Genomic DNA, 19,301 nt, shown 5'->3' on the forward strand with positions numbered 1-19,301 from the left:
TGTGTCAGGTGTGCGTGAGAGACCGTATTAGTATTCTTGGTGAATAGGCCCCTTTACCTAGTAGGCTACTAATGGAGGTTTAATGTGTCTTAGTATTCCCCGTGTTTGTGTGTGGCCTCATGAGGATAACCATGTGTTTCCAGAGCCCCAACCCCTCCCTCACCTTCTGCGTGAAGACCCACGACCACCTCTACTACATGGTGGCCCCCTCGCCCGAGGCTATGCGCATCTGGATGGACGTGATCGTCACCGGGGCGGAGGGCTACACCCAGTTCCTGAACTGATGTCTCCTACATAGCCCTGGACACACAGGGCCGCCCGCTGCCTTCTTCATGGAACTCTGGCTCATAGTGGACCCCCCTCTCCTCACTCCAAACGCCCACTCCGTCTCACTCTCTGCCCCCACCCCAGCCACACCCACGCCCGCTCCGTCTCACTCTCCTCTTCACTCCGCCTACGCCAAGTGTCAGCGCCGGAAGGCACTGGACCTGAACCCGGACCTGAGCCTCGACCTAGACCTGGTGCTGCCAGACTATATTTGAAGCTCCTCTTTCTCAAAACAATGGATGCCACCTTACAACCTTTTTATTATATATGGATTAACAGTCCGATACATACATTGATCCATTACTTCCTGTCTTCAGTGTCTGGCTCAAGTGGTACTTTCACTTTTGTTTCATTAATTGGTCATCAAGGCTCAAATGTTGTTGGTGTTTCTCTGGTATGATTGACAGGTCAGTTACGCTCGTGTAATTAGAAAGTTATGAAAAACTACATTTCACATGTATTTTATTAAGAGGTTTAGTATGTAAGGGTTGGATAATTAATTTCTACATGTTCTACTTGTTTTTTTGTATTTAAAAAGGGAGCCAACAGAGGACACACAAACACATTTTATATAAACCAAAATGGATCCAAACTTTCTAAAAAAGATGGGTTCCATTGAAAATCAAACAGTGTTGTACGAGGGAAACAGATATTTGTATTTTGTCATTTAAAGATATTATTGTGGCGAAATTTAAACTATGGTAGTGATGAATTAATATAATATGTTAGAAAGAGAATAAAATGTAGAGCAAGGCACACTACATGAAATCACAATCACAATTCACCTGTAATCACCCAGCCTGTGCAGACAAACTTCTACCTAAGCTGTTTTGTAATATTGGTTTGTTTCCGTCGTTCGGATCCATTCAATCCCAGTCGACTGTTAGACCATTATTGTGTTTACGGTACCTTGTTTCATAGCTCACTGTCACGCCAATGGAAACGATGGATTATCTTTATCGATTAAAAGACAGAATTGTAATTGAATAAACATTGGCTTTCTTGAATGCATGTCATCTTGGCAATTTCCTCTTTTTTAAAGTGTATATGTTGAAATTAAATCTCATGTCATTCAAAGAATTCACTGGCTACAATTAACAATGTAGCACAACCATTAGTCCGGCTTTAATTTGATTGATGTGCTTCTTGTTGGTGGCTCCAATCGTTCCAATAGTAGATCATTCACATCATCACCTACAAGATTAAAGAAGGTTATTATTTGCAATTCTCAAGTTGTAATTAAAGTATTTTTGGTTTTTAGTTTTTGCTTAAAACCAAAAAGAGGCACAGCAGGATCTACACTTTAATAAATAACAAAACAGCAAGCTGGAATGTGAGGTCCACATTAGGCAGGGACCTTGGCAAGCTTCAGCTGGGCGTGGTTAAACTGGGTGTACTTACGCTCCGCACAAGGGGAGGAGTAGTCTGCCACTGCCTCGTCACCTTGGAAACAACACAAAGGACAATCAAATGAAGAGCACTCCTCCTAACTCCTCCTCACACGAGTCCTAAGAAGTGGGCCTGCGGGGGGGTCATACTTGTCTGGTAGTAGTCGTACACCTTCACCACGGCCGGCCTCAGCTTCCTGACGGCCTCCTCCTCCTCCAGGGTCACGCTGTAGCTCCTCAACACCTCCTTCTTCAGCTGCACACAGAAGAACAGTGAGGGGAGGAGCACAGGAATGTAAACACAAGCATGATGGGAACAGGGCTCCCCTGGTACGTACGCCGTCGAGGTAGATGTTGATGTAGCCCTCTTCAAAGTCCACACGCTTCACACTGCTCTCTCTCTTCAGCTGAGAGGGAAGAACACAGAACGCTTGCTGACAACAGTCTTCATGTTGAAAAAGAAATATGAATACAAAACAGAGCAGCGCATCTAAACTCACTTAAATGGCTACACACACACCAGTGCATCTAATCTCACTTAAAGGGCTACACATAGACCAGTGCATCTAAACTCACTTAAAGGGCTACACACAGACCATTGCATCTAAACTCACCTCCTGCAGAGTGCTCTGCTGAAGGCCATAGCCTGACAGGAGCTTGAGGTTGATGATCACCATGTTGGTCTCCTCTCTCCTACCTTGGTACCTGAGCAACACGGGCAGAAAACCTTCTCAGATGGCCATTCAGTTAACAAGTTCACCTTCCAGAAGACTGTCTTAAAGGAAACCCAACACAGAATTTGAGGTTGTCTGAGCCAACGAGCAACATCTTAAAAAGTTCTTTGTATGGTGGACTCTTTGATTCAGAACCTCAGTGACGTTACCAAGCGACACAAAATGGCCAGTAACAGGTAATTCAAGCAATGACGAGCAATTTGAGTCCATATAAACATCTGAATTTGAATGGAGATTTGAACAAGGATCAAACCATTGCATTATGATGTAGTCCACTAGATCCCATTTCATCTAAGATAAGTTGTTTTAGGGGTTTGGTTTGCTAGCCATCTATACAGGGCTATGGAACCTTTAGGACTGGAGAGCCAGTGGGCAGATTTTAGTGACAAAACAAAAAATCAGTGCGTCTCATTAAAAAATGTACTGGTTAAGTCCACAGTGTACCCTTTAGTCTAGAATTCATTCCTAGACTCAATTTGTGTTTGATGTTCTGTTGTTGGTGGATCCTATGGTTGTATACTGTACATTCACTAAGCCAGTGACAGCACACAGCCGGTTCCCCCGTCTATCTGGTAGGTATCGTTGTGGTCTATCTGCTGAGGTCTCCACCCCCCCTCTCTCAACAGTCTGGCCTTTTGCCATAACCTTACCTGAGGTCCACTCTGATGGTCAGTGTGGGCCGGGTGCTGTTACACACAGCGGTCGTTGTTGCGGCGATGTGGAAGGAACTGAAGTCACCAGGAGGGGGGATGTTGTAACGCATGGCGATCTGGTTGGTGACAACAAGGTGAACCAACATCGGGGTGGAATTACTTGTTGAATTAGATTTTAAGTGCCATCCCCCTCCAGGAATATTGAATCGGGGGCTTACCCCGATCTTGGGGGTACCGTCACCGTACAAAAACAAAAACCAGGAGCCTACAAAGTCCAAAAATCTCTCCATATGCCAATATATATTTTAAGGCTGAAACTGAACTACCGGTTAATTATTAGTATCAAACAGATTATATGCGTTTGTAGGAACCATGAAATCATAGGCTATACTAGCTCATCTATGTATTAAGGAAAGTTGGGAAGTTCGATACAAAATATTTATACACAGACTTAGTAGTACTAAATTGATAGAAGACTTTCAACATGCCTATCCTTTAGACCATGGTTGACATATTTTAAGGACTATTAATGAATGTTATTCTAAGATAAGACTTTATACAAGGAAAGCCTTTATACCTTCCAATGGATGAACACAAATAATAAGAGCTGCTGCCTGGCACCCATAAAGCGGCAGTTGACCAGAGATGTGTCATGGGGCAACCAAGAGAGACGCTCAGGCTTCAGTGACTAGTATCAACCCATGAGGTGGGAACCCCTTCTTGGCTTCTTGGAAACCCCTCCTTCCTCCTCCACCCCTGGTCCCGGACACAGCCCTGGTCCCGGACACAGCCCTGGTCCCGGACACAGCCCTGGTCCCGGACACAGCCCGGTGCCTGTACATAGTCCTGCCCCTGGGGGTCCCACCTGTGCCTGGACACAGCCCTGCCCCTGGGCCGTGATGCGGTAGTCCCCGGGCAGGCGGTCCAGCGCCTGCTCCTGGTACAGCAGCCGTGTGCTCTGGTCCACGGTGAACTGCCAGCTGGCCCCGCCCAGCGAGCTCAGCCCCACCACGCAGGCGCCCTCCGAGCTGTAGGTGGCAGCGCCGTAGCGGGCCAGGGCCTGGAGGGCCACCACCGTGTCCTGACGGGGTCCAACGGGGTTTACACGTTGCACCGGGCGTCACAACCAGACATCTCCTCAGTTCATTTAAAATCAAACTGCGGTTAGACAGGACAGATTGAATGAGATTCTGGAACGTGAAAGCTTGCGTGTGTGGGTGGACGTTAATGCTGGGGGCCATTTAGTATCACACAGTGTACATTGGTGTGTGTCCTCCGACCTGCGTAGAGGCGAAGCCGCCGTAGGGGTTCTGCTGTTGGATGAGCCAGCGTGTGATGCTGGAGGCATAGTCTAGGTCGAAGCCCGGCACCGGGGGTCCGGAGAGAACCGCAAGCAGTACGTAGGCCGTCATCTCAACCTCCAGGGAGTCCAGAACCTTCTCAGAGGCCTCCGCCTGCTTCCAGTGGCGCGTGCCCCCTAGAAGAGCAGAGATAGTGAGGGGCTTTTGTGAGAACTACACTTGAACTACTGCAGTACTTCAAGGTTTATCTTTATTACTTGAATATGAAGCCACATGTATTGAAAACAGTCATGCCTGGCTTAAATACTGTCTTTAACACATATACAGGATACATCTGGGGCCGTATTCACAAAGCATTTTATCTTACCGCTAGGAGTGCTCCTAACTCGCGCTAAAACATTTTACGTAGGAGTTTTTTCTTAAAAGTTATTCACAAAGCCGCTGAGACCTACTCTTACTAAGGATAAATCACAAAGAGTGAACTAAGAGTGACGCGCCGTTGCTATGGATTACGTCAATTCTCGTGCAAGAGTTTAGAAGCGGTCAGTTCGGTGATTGGTTGTTCAGACGAGCCCACTGAATCACCGAAAAACAAGGAAATAGCCTAGGCTAGAAATGAATTCCTATTAAGTAGTTATAGTGCAGTTAGCAGAATACACGCATGATGACAATTTTGTGCAGACCACGATAATGACGTTGTAGCCTGCACGTTCAAGAGAGAGAGAAAGCAAACAATAAAAATACGTAAAATCTAAAAGAAAATAAATGTTACGAACTACCCAAGTGTTGACTGATTTGTGCCAAGGTGTTTACCTAAAATGTGTTTTCAAAGTGATCCCTAAATGCCAGTCCACTCGGTTCCACACGGCCAAATTCCTTGTAATGTTGATCGCCATCATCATCATCATCATCATCATCATCATCATCATCATCATCATCGTCTGGCTGTGGAATGTTCCTCCGCTTGCAAAGGTTGTGTAGAATGGCACATACAGTGATTACTGTGCTTGCCCTCTCTGGGGTGAAGTATTTCGCCGTGGAGGACATGAAACCGACGTTTCATCTGCCCAATTCCTCTCTCCACAACATTTCGTGTATGTTTGTGCGCTCGCAAAGAGCCAATACGATGTGTTTTACGCATAGGACTAAGCGTAATCTGCGTAATCACTTACATGTTACACTTTAACTGTGCTCCCGGTTGTGGATTAAGGTAGGGTGTCTAGAGCCACGTCTTGCATGGATAGTCACTGTCACCCAGCAAGTGACACCCAACTCCTACATCTCAAAAAGCTGCCTCAGACCGCTCACCATTAAAATGCGCGAATCATGGGTAGCTGAAGATCCAGGCCACTTTGCAACAACATCCAGTAGGCTATGTTAAAATTTGCATCAAAAACAACCTGCGTGTTGATGGAATGCACTTTCTTCCTATTGACGAACACGTCCTCGTCTTTTGATGGCGCAATTATTTTTATTTTTTATAAGTTATATATATTTTTTTATAATTTATAATTTTTATAACATTTTATTTCGGGACTAATCTGATTATTCCTGTTAGTCGGGGATGTTATTGCATCGCTCATTAACTCCACAATAAGTTGAATACCCTAACATTTCGTCTCGCAGGCATTTTAAGATTCTTTGTGAATAGGTCTTACTGAGTTAGGAGTCCTCTTGAGGACTTTTAAGCTCTCCTAGACTTAGGTGCTACTTTTAGTCCTAAAATACTTTGTGAATTGCTCTTAGTGAAAAAAGTTAGGAGTCCTAAATTTAAGAGTGACACGCCCATTATTTTTAGGAGTTTCTCCTAAATTCGCCAGTTAGGACCTACTTTTAGCCCTAAGATCCTTTGTGAATACGGCCCCTGAACTGGTGGTACAATAGGGGCCTTTTAAGGGATTTTTTTTTAAATGTGCCCTGTACCAGAAGGAAACCCATGTACATGGCGGGATGGCCCACCCGGTTACCATGCCAACTACGAAGAGAAGCCCCAGCTGACGTACTCACCAGGTGTTTCCAGACGCGTCGCTCTTGCCAAAAGCACTGTAGGAGCCATCGTCATGCCGGTAGGTGAGCTCTCTCTGGTAGCCTGCACATGAATGCATAGGATGCTCAGATTGTAGATTTGCATTTGATACATGCAAAAACATATCTAAATTATAATTTAATTTGTGATTCCTATGGCTGCTCTGCGCTCTGCCCAGTTGTTTTCTAATCTAGGTTCTTCTTTCTTAACCTCTTCATCAATAGGTCTCTTCCTCAGGTTTTTGCCCAAAAAGATAAAACCCAAAGCAGTAGCAAGCAGTGACTTTTGAGGCGATGTATGCTGGGGACCGCCCCCGGTCCCCCGATGTGTGTCCTAGCTGAGCCACTAGGGGGCTGTGTCACGTGACCTCGAAGCTGATGTGAATTCAGCTCACAAACTCAGAGCTTTGAGCCCCTCCCCTCTGAGTAAGGGAGCGTTGACATGGAGCGCATGGTGAGATCTGCTGAACACTGGCCCCACCACGAGCGTTTCAGAGTGGAGACCTTCTGGTGGGACTGTGTATAATGTTGGGCGATAATAGTGCTGTCTGGTGCTCTCTGCAGGCCTCACCGCTCTCCAGGAAGCGCGTGGACCGCTCCTTGATGGCGTGTGTCAGCTGTGCGGTGCTGGTCAGGTAGTTGAGGATGTAGATGTTTGGGGCGAATAGGATCATGTTCTGCTCCCCGCAGCCGTACGGCATGGCCAGCAGTTTGTCCAGGTTCTTCATGGCCCGGCCCATCAGGTCCCCTGGCCAGCACAACACACACACACACACACACACACACACACACACACACACACACACACACACACACACACACACACACACACACACACACACACACACACACACACACACACACACACACACACACACACACTTCATATGGGAGATGTAACAAAATACGAAAAACAAATGTACCCTCTTCAAATATTTAAAAATATATATATTTATTTAATTATAATTATTTTTCATTGCTTTATTAACAATTTTCAATAATTCTATACTATGATTGCATTATTAAACCCTTGTTGGATATCTTTAAGGTACTGACCCAACACAGAGAAAGAGGCCCTGGCAGAACCAGCCACAAACAGGTCTGGCAGCAGGAGAGAGATGTTCTTCTCTGCTGGCTTCTCTGCTGGGGAATAAAAAAACAAACTAATGAAGAGAGAAAATGTTACAAAGTACGATTGACTTCCATCAATCCATCGTCTACATCGTTTAAAATAAATGAGTAGGGAGCATTGTAAATTATCTAAAGAAATAATGATTTACTATTATAAAAATGATTAATTATTGTAATTATGACGCAAGATACGGTAGACATTGTGTGTCTATTTGTACGGTTTTCATCCAGTCATTTATCTTTGTGGGGCGTGTTGAAAATGTACAAAATCATCCATTTTAAATGAAGAGTTATCTGTAATCGGACAAATTCAAATCCATGTAATGATGAATATTATAGTTCAGTTTAGAAATCTCTGGATTGTTATGGTCTTCATATATTTCAAACTATATAAATCTAGAATAATATTATTGTTATTAACAGTCCTTTGAGCATTTAATAAATCAATGTTGGTAAAATGGAAAACATATTGGTAGCCTTGCACATTTAGAACTTATTCTCTTTAACCCTTAGGTCTGGTGTTGGTTCTGTCTATATAATAATAATATTATATTATAATATATAATAATAATATATTATATTATTATTAATATCTCAAGGAAAAACTGGAGATGAGCTCGCAATATTTGGGCTTGCTTCGCTGGTCAGTCTGACTCTGTATTTATGTGATTTCGTTTTTCTTCTCCACCTCTCCACCAGATGTCCTTCACCCGAGCTTCCCTGTCCTATCTTCCCCCTGCACCTCATTCCCCGATCAGTCTCCCCAATATAAACAAGTTCACTTCCTTTGTCCCTCGTCAGTTGGTTGTATGTTTCACATCCCTTTGTCATTGTGGTCTCTAGTTACTATTTGTCATGCATTTGAACCTTATCCCTTTTGGTTCCTGCTGCCCTGCCAGCCTGGCCCTGCTTCAGGCTGCATGTGTTGTAGAATGACCCTAGACCAGTCTTGCCGCTGTAGTCCTTAACATAGAGTTGTTGACCCTTTTTCAGTGAGGAAACCCAAAGTAGGTTGAGTAAACAAATGGGAACCAACTGACCTCCAGGACAGAGGAGTACATTGTGGGTAACAGCCACTGGGGTGCCTTCTGCCTGGAAGGGAGAAGAACGGCACACTTTCACTATGAGGATTAACATCTGCTATATTCCTAGAATGCTAAAAACACAATTACGTCAACTCTAGTTTACAACCCCCATCATGTTGCTCTGGGGTCTCTATGGTCCTTCAGAACCGGCCCATTGAGTCCTCTAGCAGGGCTTTGACCTGATGGTTCACTGAACATTATCACGGCTTTCTGTGTGGGAACTTATCATCTAGGTTTAGCTTGAGCGTTTCAAGACCTTTATGATTAACACAGAAAATATAAGATTTAGGATTAACACAGAGCGACAACATGTTGGGACTTAAAGAGATGTTGGCTTTTCTTTTACACATGTGAGGACCCGTGTGGGGCAGAGTACGAGGTGGGCAACGTGTGTGTGTGCCATCCATGAGCGCGAACCTCACCTCCACCAGTAGTTTGCGCACCACTGTGTCCACCCGGCCCACCGTGGGCGGGGGCGCCACCTCGTTCCCACACAGTTGCTCCGTGTGCAGCGCCTCGGCCCGGACCTCCAGGGTCACCTCCCCTAAACACACACACACACACACACACACACACACACACGATCATTGCTAATCGATCAACCTTTTTATTTGCACCCTCGTCACTTGATTTGCGTTCACAAGGCTTTCTCCAGCCGTCTTAGACTTGACCCCCCCACACATCCACCTCATTAACATGACTGTAACATCTCTCCCCTCCTCAACATTACCAAAGCCCTCCAATCAAAACAAAAAGGTGTCTCTCACACCCCTCCCTCAGGGAGAGGTTTCTGGCTGTTTCGTTAGAGGGACTACCTGACTTGTTAGCATTCTTCAAAGGAATGGGGAGTGTGTGTGTGTGTGTGTGTGTGTGTGTGTGTGTGTGTGTGTGTGTGTGTGTGTGTGTGTGTGTGTGTGTGTGTGTGTGTGTGTGTCATCACTGCTGATGTGGGATGGCAGGCCATCGCTGGTTCACTGACAGGAGAGGAGGTGGGCCGTCTCTGGCAGCAGCACTGCCTCCACTTTTAGAATAGCCTCCTCACTATAGTGGAGTTAGAATGGCCTCCTCACTATAGTGGAGTTAGAATGGCCTCCTCACTACAGTGGAGTTAGAATGGCCTCCTCACTATAGTGGAGTTAGAATGGCCTCCTCACTATAGCGGAGTTAGAATGGCCTCCTCACTATAGCGGAGTTAGAATGGCCTCCTCACTACAGTGGAGTTAGAATGGCCTCCTCACTATAGTGGAGTTAGAATGGCCTCCTCATTATAGTAGAGTTAGAATGGCCTCCTCACTATAGTGGAGTTAGAATGGCCTCCTCACTATAGTGGAGTTAGAATGGCCTCCTCATTATAGTAGAGTTAGAATGGCCTCCTCACTATAGCGGAGTTAGAATGGCCTCCTCACTATAGTGGAGTTAGAATGGCCTCCTCACTACAGTGGAGTTAGAATGGCCTCCTCACTAAAGTGGAGTTAGAGTAGCCTCCTCACTATAGTGGAGTTAGAATGGCCTCCTCACTATAGTGGAGTTAGAATAGCCTCCTCACTATAGTGGAGTTAGAATGGCCTCCTCACTATAGTGGAGTTAGAATGGCCTCCTCACTATAGTGGAGTTAGAATGGCCTCCTCACTATAGTGGAGTTAGAATGGCCTCCTCACTATAGTGGAGTTAGAATGGCCTCCTCACTATAGTGGAGTTAGAATGGCCTCCTCACTATAGCGGAGTTAGAATGGCCTCCTCACTATAGTGGAGTTAGAATGGCCTCCTCACTACAGTGGAGTTAGAATGGCCTCCTCACTATAGTGGAGTTAGAATGGCCTCCTCATTATAGTAGAGTTAGAATGGCCTCCTCACTATAGCGGAGTTAGAATGGCCTCCTCACTATAGTGGAGTTAGAATGGCCTCCTCACTACAGTGGAGTTAGAATGGCCTCCTCACTATAGTGGAGTTAGAGTAGCCTCCTCACTATAGTGGAGTTAGAATGGCCCCCTCACTATAGTGGAGTTAGAGTAGCCTCCTCACTATAGTGGAGTTAGAATGGCCTCCTCACTATAGTGGAGTTAGAATAGCCTCCTCACTATAGTGGAGTTAGAATGGCCTCCTCACTATAGTGGAGTTAGAATGGCCTCCTCACTATAGTGGAGTTAGAATGGCCTCCTCACTATAGTGGAGTTAGAATGGCCTCCTCACTATAGTGGAGTTAAAATGGCCTCCTCACTATAGTGGAGTTAGAATGGCCTCCTCATTATAGTGGAGTTAGAATGGCCTCCTCACTATAGTGGAGTTAGAATAGCCTCCTCATTATAGTAGAGTTAGAATGGCCTCCTCACTATAGCGGAGTTAGAATGGCCTCCTCACAATAGTAGAGTTAGAATGGCCTCCTCACTATAGTGGAGTTAGAATGGCCTCCTCACTATAGTGGAGTTAGAATGGCCTCCTCACTATAGTGGAGTTAGAATAGCCTCCTCACTACAGTGGAGTTAGAATGGCCTCCTCACTATAGTGGAGTTAGAATAGCCCCCTCACTATAGTGGAGTTAGAATGGCCTCCTCACTATAGTGGAATTAGAATAGCCTCCTCACTATAGTGGAGTTAGAGTAGCCTCCTCACTATAGTGAAGTTAGAATAGCCTCCTCACTATAGTGGAGTTAGAATGGCCTCCTCACTATAGTGGAATTAGAATAGCCTCCTCACTATAGTGGAGTTAGAGTAGCCTCCTCACTATAGTGGAGTTAGAATAGCCTCCTCACTATTGTAGTGTTAGAATAGCCTCCTCACTATAGTGGAGTTAGAATGGCCTCCTCACTATAGTAGAGTTAGAATGGCCTCCTCACTATAGTGGAGTTAGAATAGCCTCCTCACTATAGTAGAGTTAGAATGGCCTCCTCACTATAGTGGAGTTAGAATAGCCTCCTCACTATAGTAGAGTTAGAATGGCCTCCTCACTATAGTGGAGTTAGAATAGCCTCCTCACTATAGTGGAGTTAGAATAGCCTCCTCATTATAGTGGAGTTAGAATAGCCTCCTCACTATAGTGGAGTTAGAATAGCCTCCTCACTATAGTAGAGTTAGAATAGCCTCCTCACTATAGTGGAGTTAGAATAGCCTCCTCACTATAGTGGAGTTAGAATAGCCTCCTCACTATAGTGGAGTTAGAATAGCCTCCTCACTATAGTGGAGTTAGAATAGCCTCCTCACTATAGTGGAGTTAGAATAGCCTCCTCACTATAGTAGAGTTAGAGTAGCCTCCTCACTTTAGTAGACATGCTGCAGCAGATTGACTCAGTGGAGTCACCGTTTTTTAACATCTTTCAAAATGACAGTTTATGATATGGAACTTGGCAAAAAGTGAGGATTATCTCCATCGCCGACTGCTCTCCCTAGACACTTAAATCAGGCGCATGCTCCAGTACCAATATAATGCCCTCCTCAACAATATTCAAATCCAAAGCACTTTAATCAGCTGCACAATGCGCGGAAAGATCGCTACCATCATGATCAGGCTCAGTGAGAACTGCTATGTGACAGTCCTCTCATCCCTAAGACCAAAGTGCTATAGTGCTGTCGTTGCTCTACGCCATTTAGTAGAATTAGTACACAGAAGTGATTTTTACAAATGTTATTGGTGACGGATGTTTAGTGAAGCCACAAGGGACGCTTGTGGTGCTTTGATCACCAGACTGGGGATGTTCTTCAGAGACGCAGTGGCAGATCCTTTCCTGTGATTTATCTACAATGTGCGAATGGGCCTGTGACGTTACAGTGAAGAAGACTTCTGACATTTACAGCGAGGAACGGAGCGCACTCAGAACTGAAATGGAGAGAAAATAAAAAGAGATTCATTTTAAGAGCTGCTGCCGCTACTCTTCTGGACTGGGATCAATAAATTGTATTATATTGATATGATTGTCCTTCCATGAAGGAGGAGTTTCCTGCGGTGTTAAGGGCATAAGGAGCAGGTCATTAGGTCCTACCAAGGGAGGAGGGGCTGACCTCCCACTGGAAAACCCTGCTCTCCTCTGCACACACACACATGGTGTACTGGCAGTCCGCACACTCTCTGAGGGAGAAGTGGGACGAGTTGCTCAGCTGGACCCTGACCTGCAGAGAGGGAGCTCAGAGTCAACACACATACTACATCATGCATCCTATACTACACACTAGACTGCATCCTATACTACAAACTAGACTGCATCCTATACTACAAACTAGACTGCATCCTATACTACAAACTAGACTGCATCCTATACTACAAACTAGACTGCATAATGCTATACTGCATCCTATACTACAAACTAGACTGCATAATACTATACTGCATACTATGCTACATACTATATCCCATACTACAATATACTACATACTATATCCCATACTACATACTACACAACTTAATACTATACTGCATAATATACTGCATATTATGCTACATACTATACTACACTACATCGTATACTTCATAATACTATACTACACTACATGATACTATACACAATGCGTTGAGATTCTTGGATGCAAGAGGTGTAAAAAGGATCTCTTCCTTTCTGAGTAGCTTCTAATGAATGGAGAGCGTCCTCGTCTCCCCTCAGCCCACCGGGGGGCCGGGGGACACGCAGCACGGAGAGGCCCACCATGATGCAGCTAGGGAGGTAGTTGAAGACGGTGGCTCTGAGCTTGAACACCTCCCCTCGGACCACCGAGTAGGGCAGCGTCAGGCTGACGAAGAAGGGCTGGAAGGCCACCAGCGCCTTGTCCCGGGACAGGCCGAAGCCCAGGGAGGAGGAGGTGCAGAAGGCCTGGGCCCGCCAGCTGGTGATGGTGTCAGGGAGCGTCTTCACCACGCTCACCGACCCGCTGTCTCTGCAGATGGAGAGGGTCACCACGTCAAATAAGGACCTCCAGTGTGTTAAGGGGGTGTGGTTGAGATTCAACCGCTCACTTAACCACCGTCATTAATCAGAAATGGCACAGCCATCAGCCAGAGATGACAATACACTGAGGATATCCTTTCAAGATGACTAGGCCGGCCTTGCCGATAGTATAAGACCATATGTCCATTTAAGACGGCTCAAACCTGATGGGAGTGCTCATGACCAATCAGGACATCTCTTCCCTGATAGGTCGGGGGATCCCAGGCTCTTCTGAGGGGTGGGAGATGTTATTTTTACTGAAATGGTTTCAGTTCCATTTTAAATGAGATACTTGTAACACTTGCCAATAATCGTACTTCTGCAGACATCCTGCCCATTATTTCAATTTAGCAACATAGTTCCAATTAGTGTAGGTTTAACCTGAAGAGTAGAGCACTAACCAAACTGGATCAGATCCCAGCACTAACCAAACGGGATCAGATCCCAGCACTAACCCAACAGGGATCAGATCCCAGCACTAACCCAGCAGATCCAGGTTTCAGGAGTAGAGCACTAACCCGACAGCGATCAGCTCCCAGATCCAGGTGTCAGGGAAGTAGCTTCTCACAGTTTCTATTTTTTCCCGTTTTTTTTTCATGGGCTTCAAGTGCATCGATGAGTCGGATTCTTGAACAACTGACAAAAAGAATGTGTCAGAGTACATTACATTGAACAATATCCTTGAATGGAGGTGATTTTCAGTGTCAGGCATGTCAATTAGACATTGCTTAACATCCTCAAAGATCCGCCGATATCAAGGAACCTACCGCCATGAGACATCATAAATTCGAATTCATCATAATTCATAGGAAAATGCTGATATTCAGGGTACAAACAGGCGGCTGGTTTCTTCACCTCAGAGTTGGTCACAAGTTTTATTCCAATTTCCTAATAGTGTGAGTAAAAAAAAAAATGGAAAATGTTGTTTGTCATCGCCAGTTAGGAATTAGGACGATGCATAAATATTGTGGCAGACGGCAGGGAGGAGTGAGGGGAGTAGTATGTTTGGAGGAGAGGGGGTTACAACAAATTGTATCAATAAGAACATCGTTAACATCAGGGGTTGATTATGAGAGAGAGAGAGAGCGAGACTTTATTGATCATCTGGACCATCTGACTACCCCCCTGTATACAGACCGCTTTGTTTGAGGGCCCTCCCGGTGACATCTCCTGGATACGGATTACCCTTTTCCCCACCCTGGTGACAGTTATTTTCCCTGTAAATAAATCACCCCTTTGAACTGCTCTGTGTGTTGTATGGTTTTATCTGTTCAACTTGGTGGCTTGGAAACCCCACACCCACTGGCCTGCTACAATATATAAATAACATTACAAAAGGGCAATTTACATGTCAATATGCATAAGGCATCATGGTCCAAATATTATATTTGACATAATTATTGATGTATTTCCACATGCCATCACTCATATCTTACTTTAAAAACCTTGTAGACGTCGTCCTTCGCGGTGGATTCCTCCATCTCTTGCCCGGACTGTGAGCAGGGATCCGGCTCACGGTCCTCCACTTGGTAGCTGAAGCCACTCAGCTTCTGCACAGGCAGCTTGTTGAACACCTTCAGATACCCCGGATGAAAGAGCGTTGGGACTGAGCAGGTGCAGCAGTCTGACATGACGATGTGTGAGAGGGCTGTTCCCGAGTCTGAGGTGAACCGTGTTCAGTGGGCTTAAAGTGGGGCTCTCCAATGGAGGCCACGTAAGACAAGAGAAAGCCCTACTAAATAGATTTAGCTCAACATTTATATGCGTATAATACTGGATTTTATTGTATTCAATGCATAGCCTTTAGATACAGGGTTTTTTTAACAAAAAAATTATACTCTTTGAATTGATTTCCTTTTGAAATGTGTCATAGCCAACTATGGTTTTAGTCATTAATTTGTGTTTTTTTGTTATAAAGGCCTGGGCTAGAATCCTGGGAATGTTCAAATAAAATAAGCATATGTAGACCGGAAGTACTGATGTCTCCAAAACCTAAAAGGTGCGCCCCCACCCGTTCTAAAAAAATATATCTGAAACTTGGTTTTTGGGCACTATTCTTTGCCAAATGGACCCATAATGTCCGCCTGGAAAGTTTTTCTACATATTGAAAGTTTAAGTAAACCTGAAAAAATAAAATCCTGGTAAAACTGGTAAACCCAAATTAACAAAAATTTGGGTCCCGGATTTATGGGATTATTTTCCAGATGATTGTGTTAAAAAATTATCCAAAGATATATTTATGCAAATGAGACGCCATTATTCAATCAATCTCAAATCCACAATTGTTTTCATCATAGTTAGTTAACATATCACCGTATCCTTAAGGAAGTCTTCCGTACATTTTGCTCAAACATTGCATTAAGTGTTACATAACAATATCCTGTTAGCCCTAAGCAGTCTTAACAGTAGCCAACTGTCAGCTTCTTGTGCTGCTCAGTTCAGAAAAGTAAACAGTCGACAGACTGCTGTTCACTTTTGGATGCAAACCCCATGGTTTACGAAATGGGATTGCCCTAAAAGCCCTTTTGCATAGTACCCTATTTTCGCACTATAAGGCGCACCGGAGTATAAGCCGCAGCAGCTAAATTGAATGATGTGTACATATATAAGCCGCACTGGACTATAAACCGCAGGTGTTTTAATGTTTAATTACCATTAGGGCTGGCCCGAATGCCATTTTTCAGGCTTTGAATACTCGTTGGTTTTTCCGAGCGAATATTCGAATACTCGTTCCAGAAAAAAACACCATCAAAAACATTAATAATCCCTATATACTCCCTGGAACCAATTTTGACAGTATCTGCATATTTTGTTGAAGATTTAATAGCTTTTGAACGTTAATTAGTAGGCCTAAGTAGGTTGAAGTTCCTTCGTTTTTTCCCGTGAAAGCGAACAGCTGTTGTTCCGTTCCAAATCAGCTGTCCTCTGCCATCTCAGCCCTTACGGGAGCTTTTCAATTCATCCTGGAACGTGCATCTTCTCAGGGAATTTTTACAATAAATCCATAACAAATACCGAATATTGATTGTCTTATGTGTCCATATTATATCCATTATATTGTCCGGGTATTACCAAGACGCTCACGATCTGCAGCAAGCCAGTCACAGTTGATTGGCGCGGCGCTGTACAGCGAACGTAAACAAACAACTAAGCTAAGGTTAGCATTTCGCTAAGTATTACTTTTCCTCCCGAGATCCCGCTAATAGTTTGCCTCCCTCGCTCTGGTAACGTCACGTACGTGAAAAAACAACAACAAAGCTCCGAATACTGATTTAAGCTTTGAATACTAATTTTCCGAGTGGCCATTAGCTGTAAAAATCCATAGATAAGCCGCACCGTTATATAAGCCGCAGAATCAAATAATGGGGAAAAAAGGCGCGGCTTATACTCCAAAAATCACAGTACCTTAAATAGAAAAAACGATATCTGACCCTTATTTATCAACCTTTGAGCTGGGTCATCACTGGTTGTCCTGGGATGGATTCTATGTCTTTGGTAAGAGTGTGAGAACGTACATAAGAAGCGCTGAGCTCCTGATCCGGCTGCAGCAGAAGGACGCTCTGGTCCACCGCCCTGACGGAGCACAAGGATCCTGGCTTGCCCTCCAGGCGAAACGAGGTCTCTCCTCCAGGCAGCTCTCGATCTGCTGAGAACTCCAGCTTCACCTGGAGATGGCAACACAAAAAAGGGTTGCAGTAACATACCATGCATTAATGGCCATTCTGATCAGTTCCTATTGCTGTCTTTATGTATGCTCATTTAGAAACCACACCTTGCATTGTCATGTTAAATTATTTTCATTGGGTTTGTCTTGGCATAACGTTACACTTTAAAGGGCACAGTAAAGTCACCATGAAATTCAATTTGACAATTTTTTTCTACCATGTCAATCAAACTCAAAGCTTTGTCAGCCATTTCAGATTGATGTTTAGCCTGTCACACCCTATTCTCGAAGCACTGGTCCACTGGGAAGTTCTTGTTATCCGCCAACACCTCCCCACTTGGCATCAAAGTGTACACCACCACTTGGGCATATGGGCTGAGGGCAGCTTTTCCAAGCAGGGGGATGGATAGCACTCCTTTGTTGACTAGATCGGAGGGAAGGGGAAGAATAGGCATGGAGAGGGTTGTAGCAGCAATATAAAAAAAGGTCTACTGAAGAAAAAAAATCAGAAAGCTTTGCAGTAATAATATTTCAAATGATAAATGTTATGGCACATCCTTGATTCATTCTTCTAAAATAGTTTTGAATTATTTGAAAGGCCAAAGTCTTAACAGCTTTAGAAAGGCTGTGTTTCATACAAGTGGTGCGGGGGTGTTATTAAACGTTTCCAAAACGCCCTTCACGATATCAAGCAAGGGAGTGGAGCCAATAGGAGAGGTCCTCTCTGGAAGAGAAGCTTCATTAGCGGGACTTGCACATTAATTATTATTTCAATATCTATAGAAGGATATTTTACCGATTCCTTCTTTTACAGCAACTGGAAGATGCCCGTGCCTCATTATTGCACCCTTGGACATCACCTAATCGAAAGAGGGAGGGAGAAAGCGCTAACGTCAGAGATATCCAAATTACAATTTTTTTTATAAATAAAGCAAAGCGTTGAATTGTTTGTGTAAAGTGTTTAAAACGCTGACTCACAGTGTAGTAGAAGGGCAGTTCCTCCTGCCCCGGCCTAAGCTCCTCGCCCTGGATGATGTACTGGGCGCCCACCTGGGACTCCCCCTCACAGAGGCTCTTGTAGCCGTTGGCTGAGATCTTCACAAAGCTCTTGCTCTTAGAGTAGAACGGCCCCATAGTCAGTTCTGCCGAGGGGTATGCAGGCAGGCGTTCCCCATGCACAAATGACTGCCGTTCTTCCTTGGGTCTAGAGCTTGCCTAAAGGAGGAGATATTACAACACATGTCAACTTTAAAATAAAAAAAAAAGTTATTTAAATACAGAAAGCATTGAGTGTCCCCCTTGTAATTTTTTTTTCTGATTGAACAGCTTCTCTGGGAGGTCCACTGACAGGGCCTTGACCCCACAGAGGTGTTGGTGTTGGAGGTTACTGGCTCACCCAGGGGAAACCCAGGTGAACACGTGGAGAACATACAAAACCAGGACCCAGATGCTTTTGCACCCAGGACCTTCTTGCCGCAAGTCAACGATACAACATACAGACACAAGGACAAACCGTAAGAACCACGCTGTTCTTCCACAGGGAGGTGTCCAGGGAGAAAGAAGCCATGCCGTTGTCTTGGGTCAGAAGTGTGAGGTTGTACGACGCTGCATTGACGTCCACGTATAGATATACCACCTCGTCCCCCACCGCCTTCCTGTCTATTCCAGTCAGCTTGACCTGGAACCCAAGGAAGGAAACGTACACACACAAGTTTTAAATATTTATAAAACAAACAAAGATAAAAAACATTATACACACACACACACACACACACACACACACACACACACACACACACACACACACACACACACACACACACACACACACACACACACACACACACACACACACACACACACACAGATTGAATTTGATGGCTCATGGCCAATATCCGTTACCTTGCCCTCGAATGGGATCCCTGGCTTATAGGCAGTATTATCTGCAACATTCTCAAATGTGAGTTCTCTGACATTAACAGAGAAGGGCGTTTGGCCACTGGCTTGAATGACCACCCCTACAAAATATACAGGCAACGGTCATTATTTGACACCAACACTGACAATGTCTAGCCTAACTAAT

The 19,301-nt window shown here is 44.7% G+C and overlaps 1 protein-coding gene across 1 annotated transcript in view; it reads right to left on the bottom strand.

Annotated features, from left to right (window-relative positions):
• Window positions 1–542: 542 nt before the first annotated feature.
• LOC130406572 (alpha-2-macroglobulin-like protein 1) overlaps window positions 543–19,301 on the bottom strand; it is a 31,136-nt gene continuing 12,377 nt past the window's right edge. The window contains 25 exon segments of the mRNA XM_056612239.1: window positions 543–1,521; window positions 1,729–1,770; window positions 1,866–1,971; window positions 2,054–2,122; window positions 2,330–2,420; window positions 3,100–3,218; window positions 3,968–4,183; window positions 4,383–4,568; window positions 4,570–4,579; window positions 6,411–6,492; window positions 7,000–7,176; window positions 7,485–7,571; window positions 8,600–8,651; window positions 9,067–9,188; window positions 12,619–12,745; window positions 13,276–13,504; window positions 14,073–14,190; window positions 14,322–14,442; window positions 14,991–15,128; window positions 17,070–17,219; window positions 17,497–17,642; window positions 18,015–18,078; window positions 18,197–18,433; window positions 18,732–18,896; window positions 19,121–19,236. Of these exon segments, the coding sequence (XP_056468214.1) occupies window positions 1,442–1,521; window positions 1,729–1,770; window positions 1,866–1,971; window positions 2,054–2,122; window positions 2,330–2,420; window positions 3,100–3,218; window positions 3,968–4,183; window positions 4,383–4,568; window positions 4,570–4,579; window positions 6,411–6,492; window positions 7,000–7,176; window positions 7,485–7,571; window positions 8,600–8,651; window positions 9,067–9,188; window positions 12,619–12,745; window positions 13,276–13,504; window positions 14,073–14,190; window positions 14,322–14,442; window positions 14,991–15,128; window positions 17,070–17,219; window positions 17,497–17,642; window positions 18,015–18,078; window positions 18,197–18,433; window positions 18,732–18,896; window positions 19,121–19,236 (3,050 nt within the window). The 3' untranslated portion in view covers window positions 543–1,441.

The sequence above is a fragment of the Gadus chalcogrammus genome, chromosome 16 (assembly GCF_026213295.1).
Source record: "Gadus chalcogrammus isolate NIFS_2021 chromosome 16, NIFS_Gcha_1.0, whole genome shotgun sequence".
In the NCBI taxonomy this organism is placed as follows: Eukaryota; Metazoa; Chordata; class Actinopteri; order Gadiformes; family Gadidae; genus Gadus; species Gadus chalcogrammus.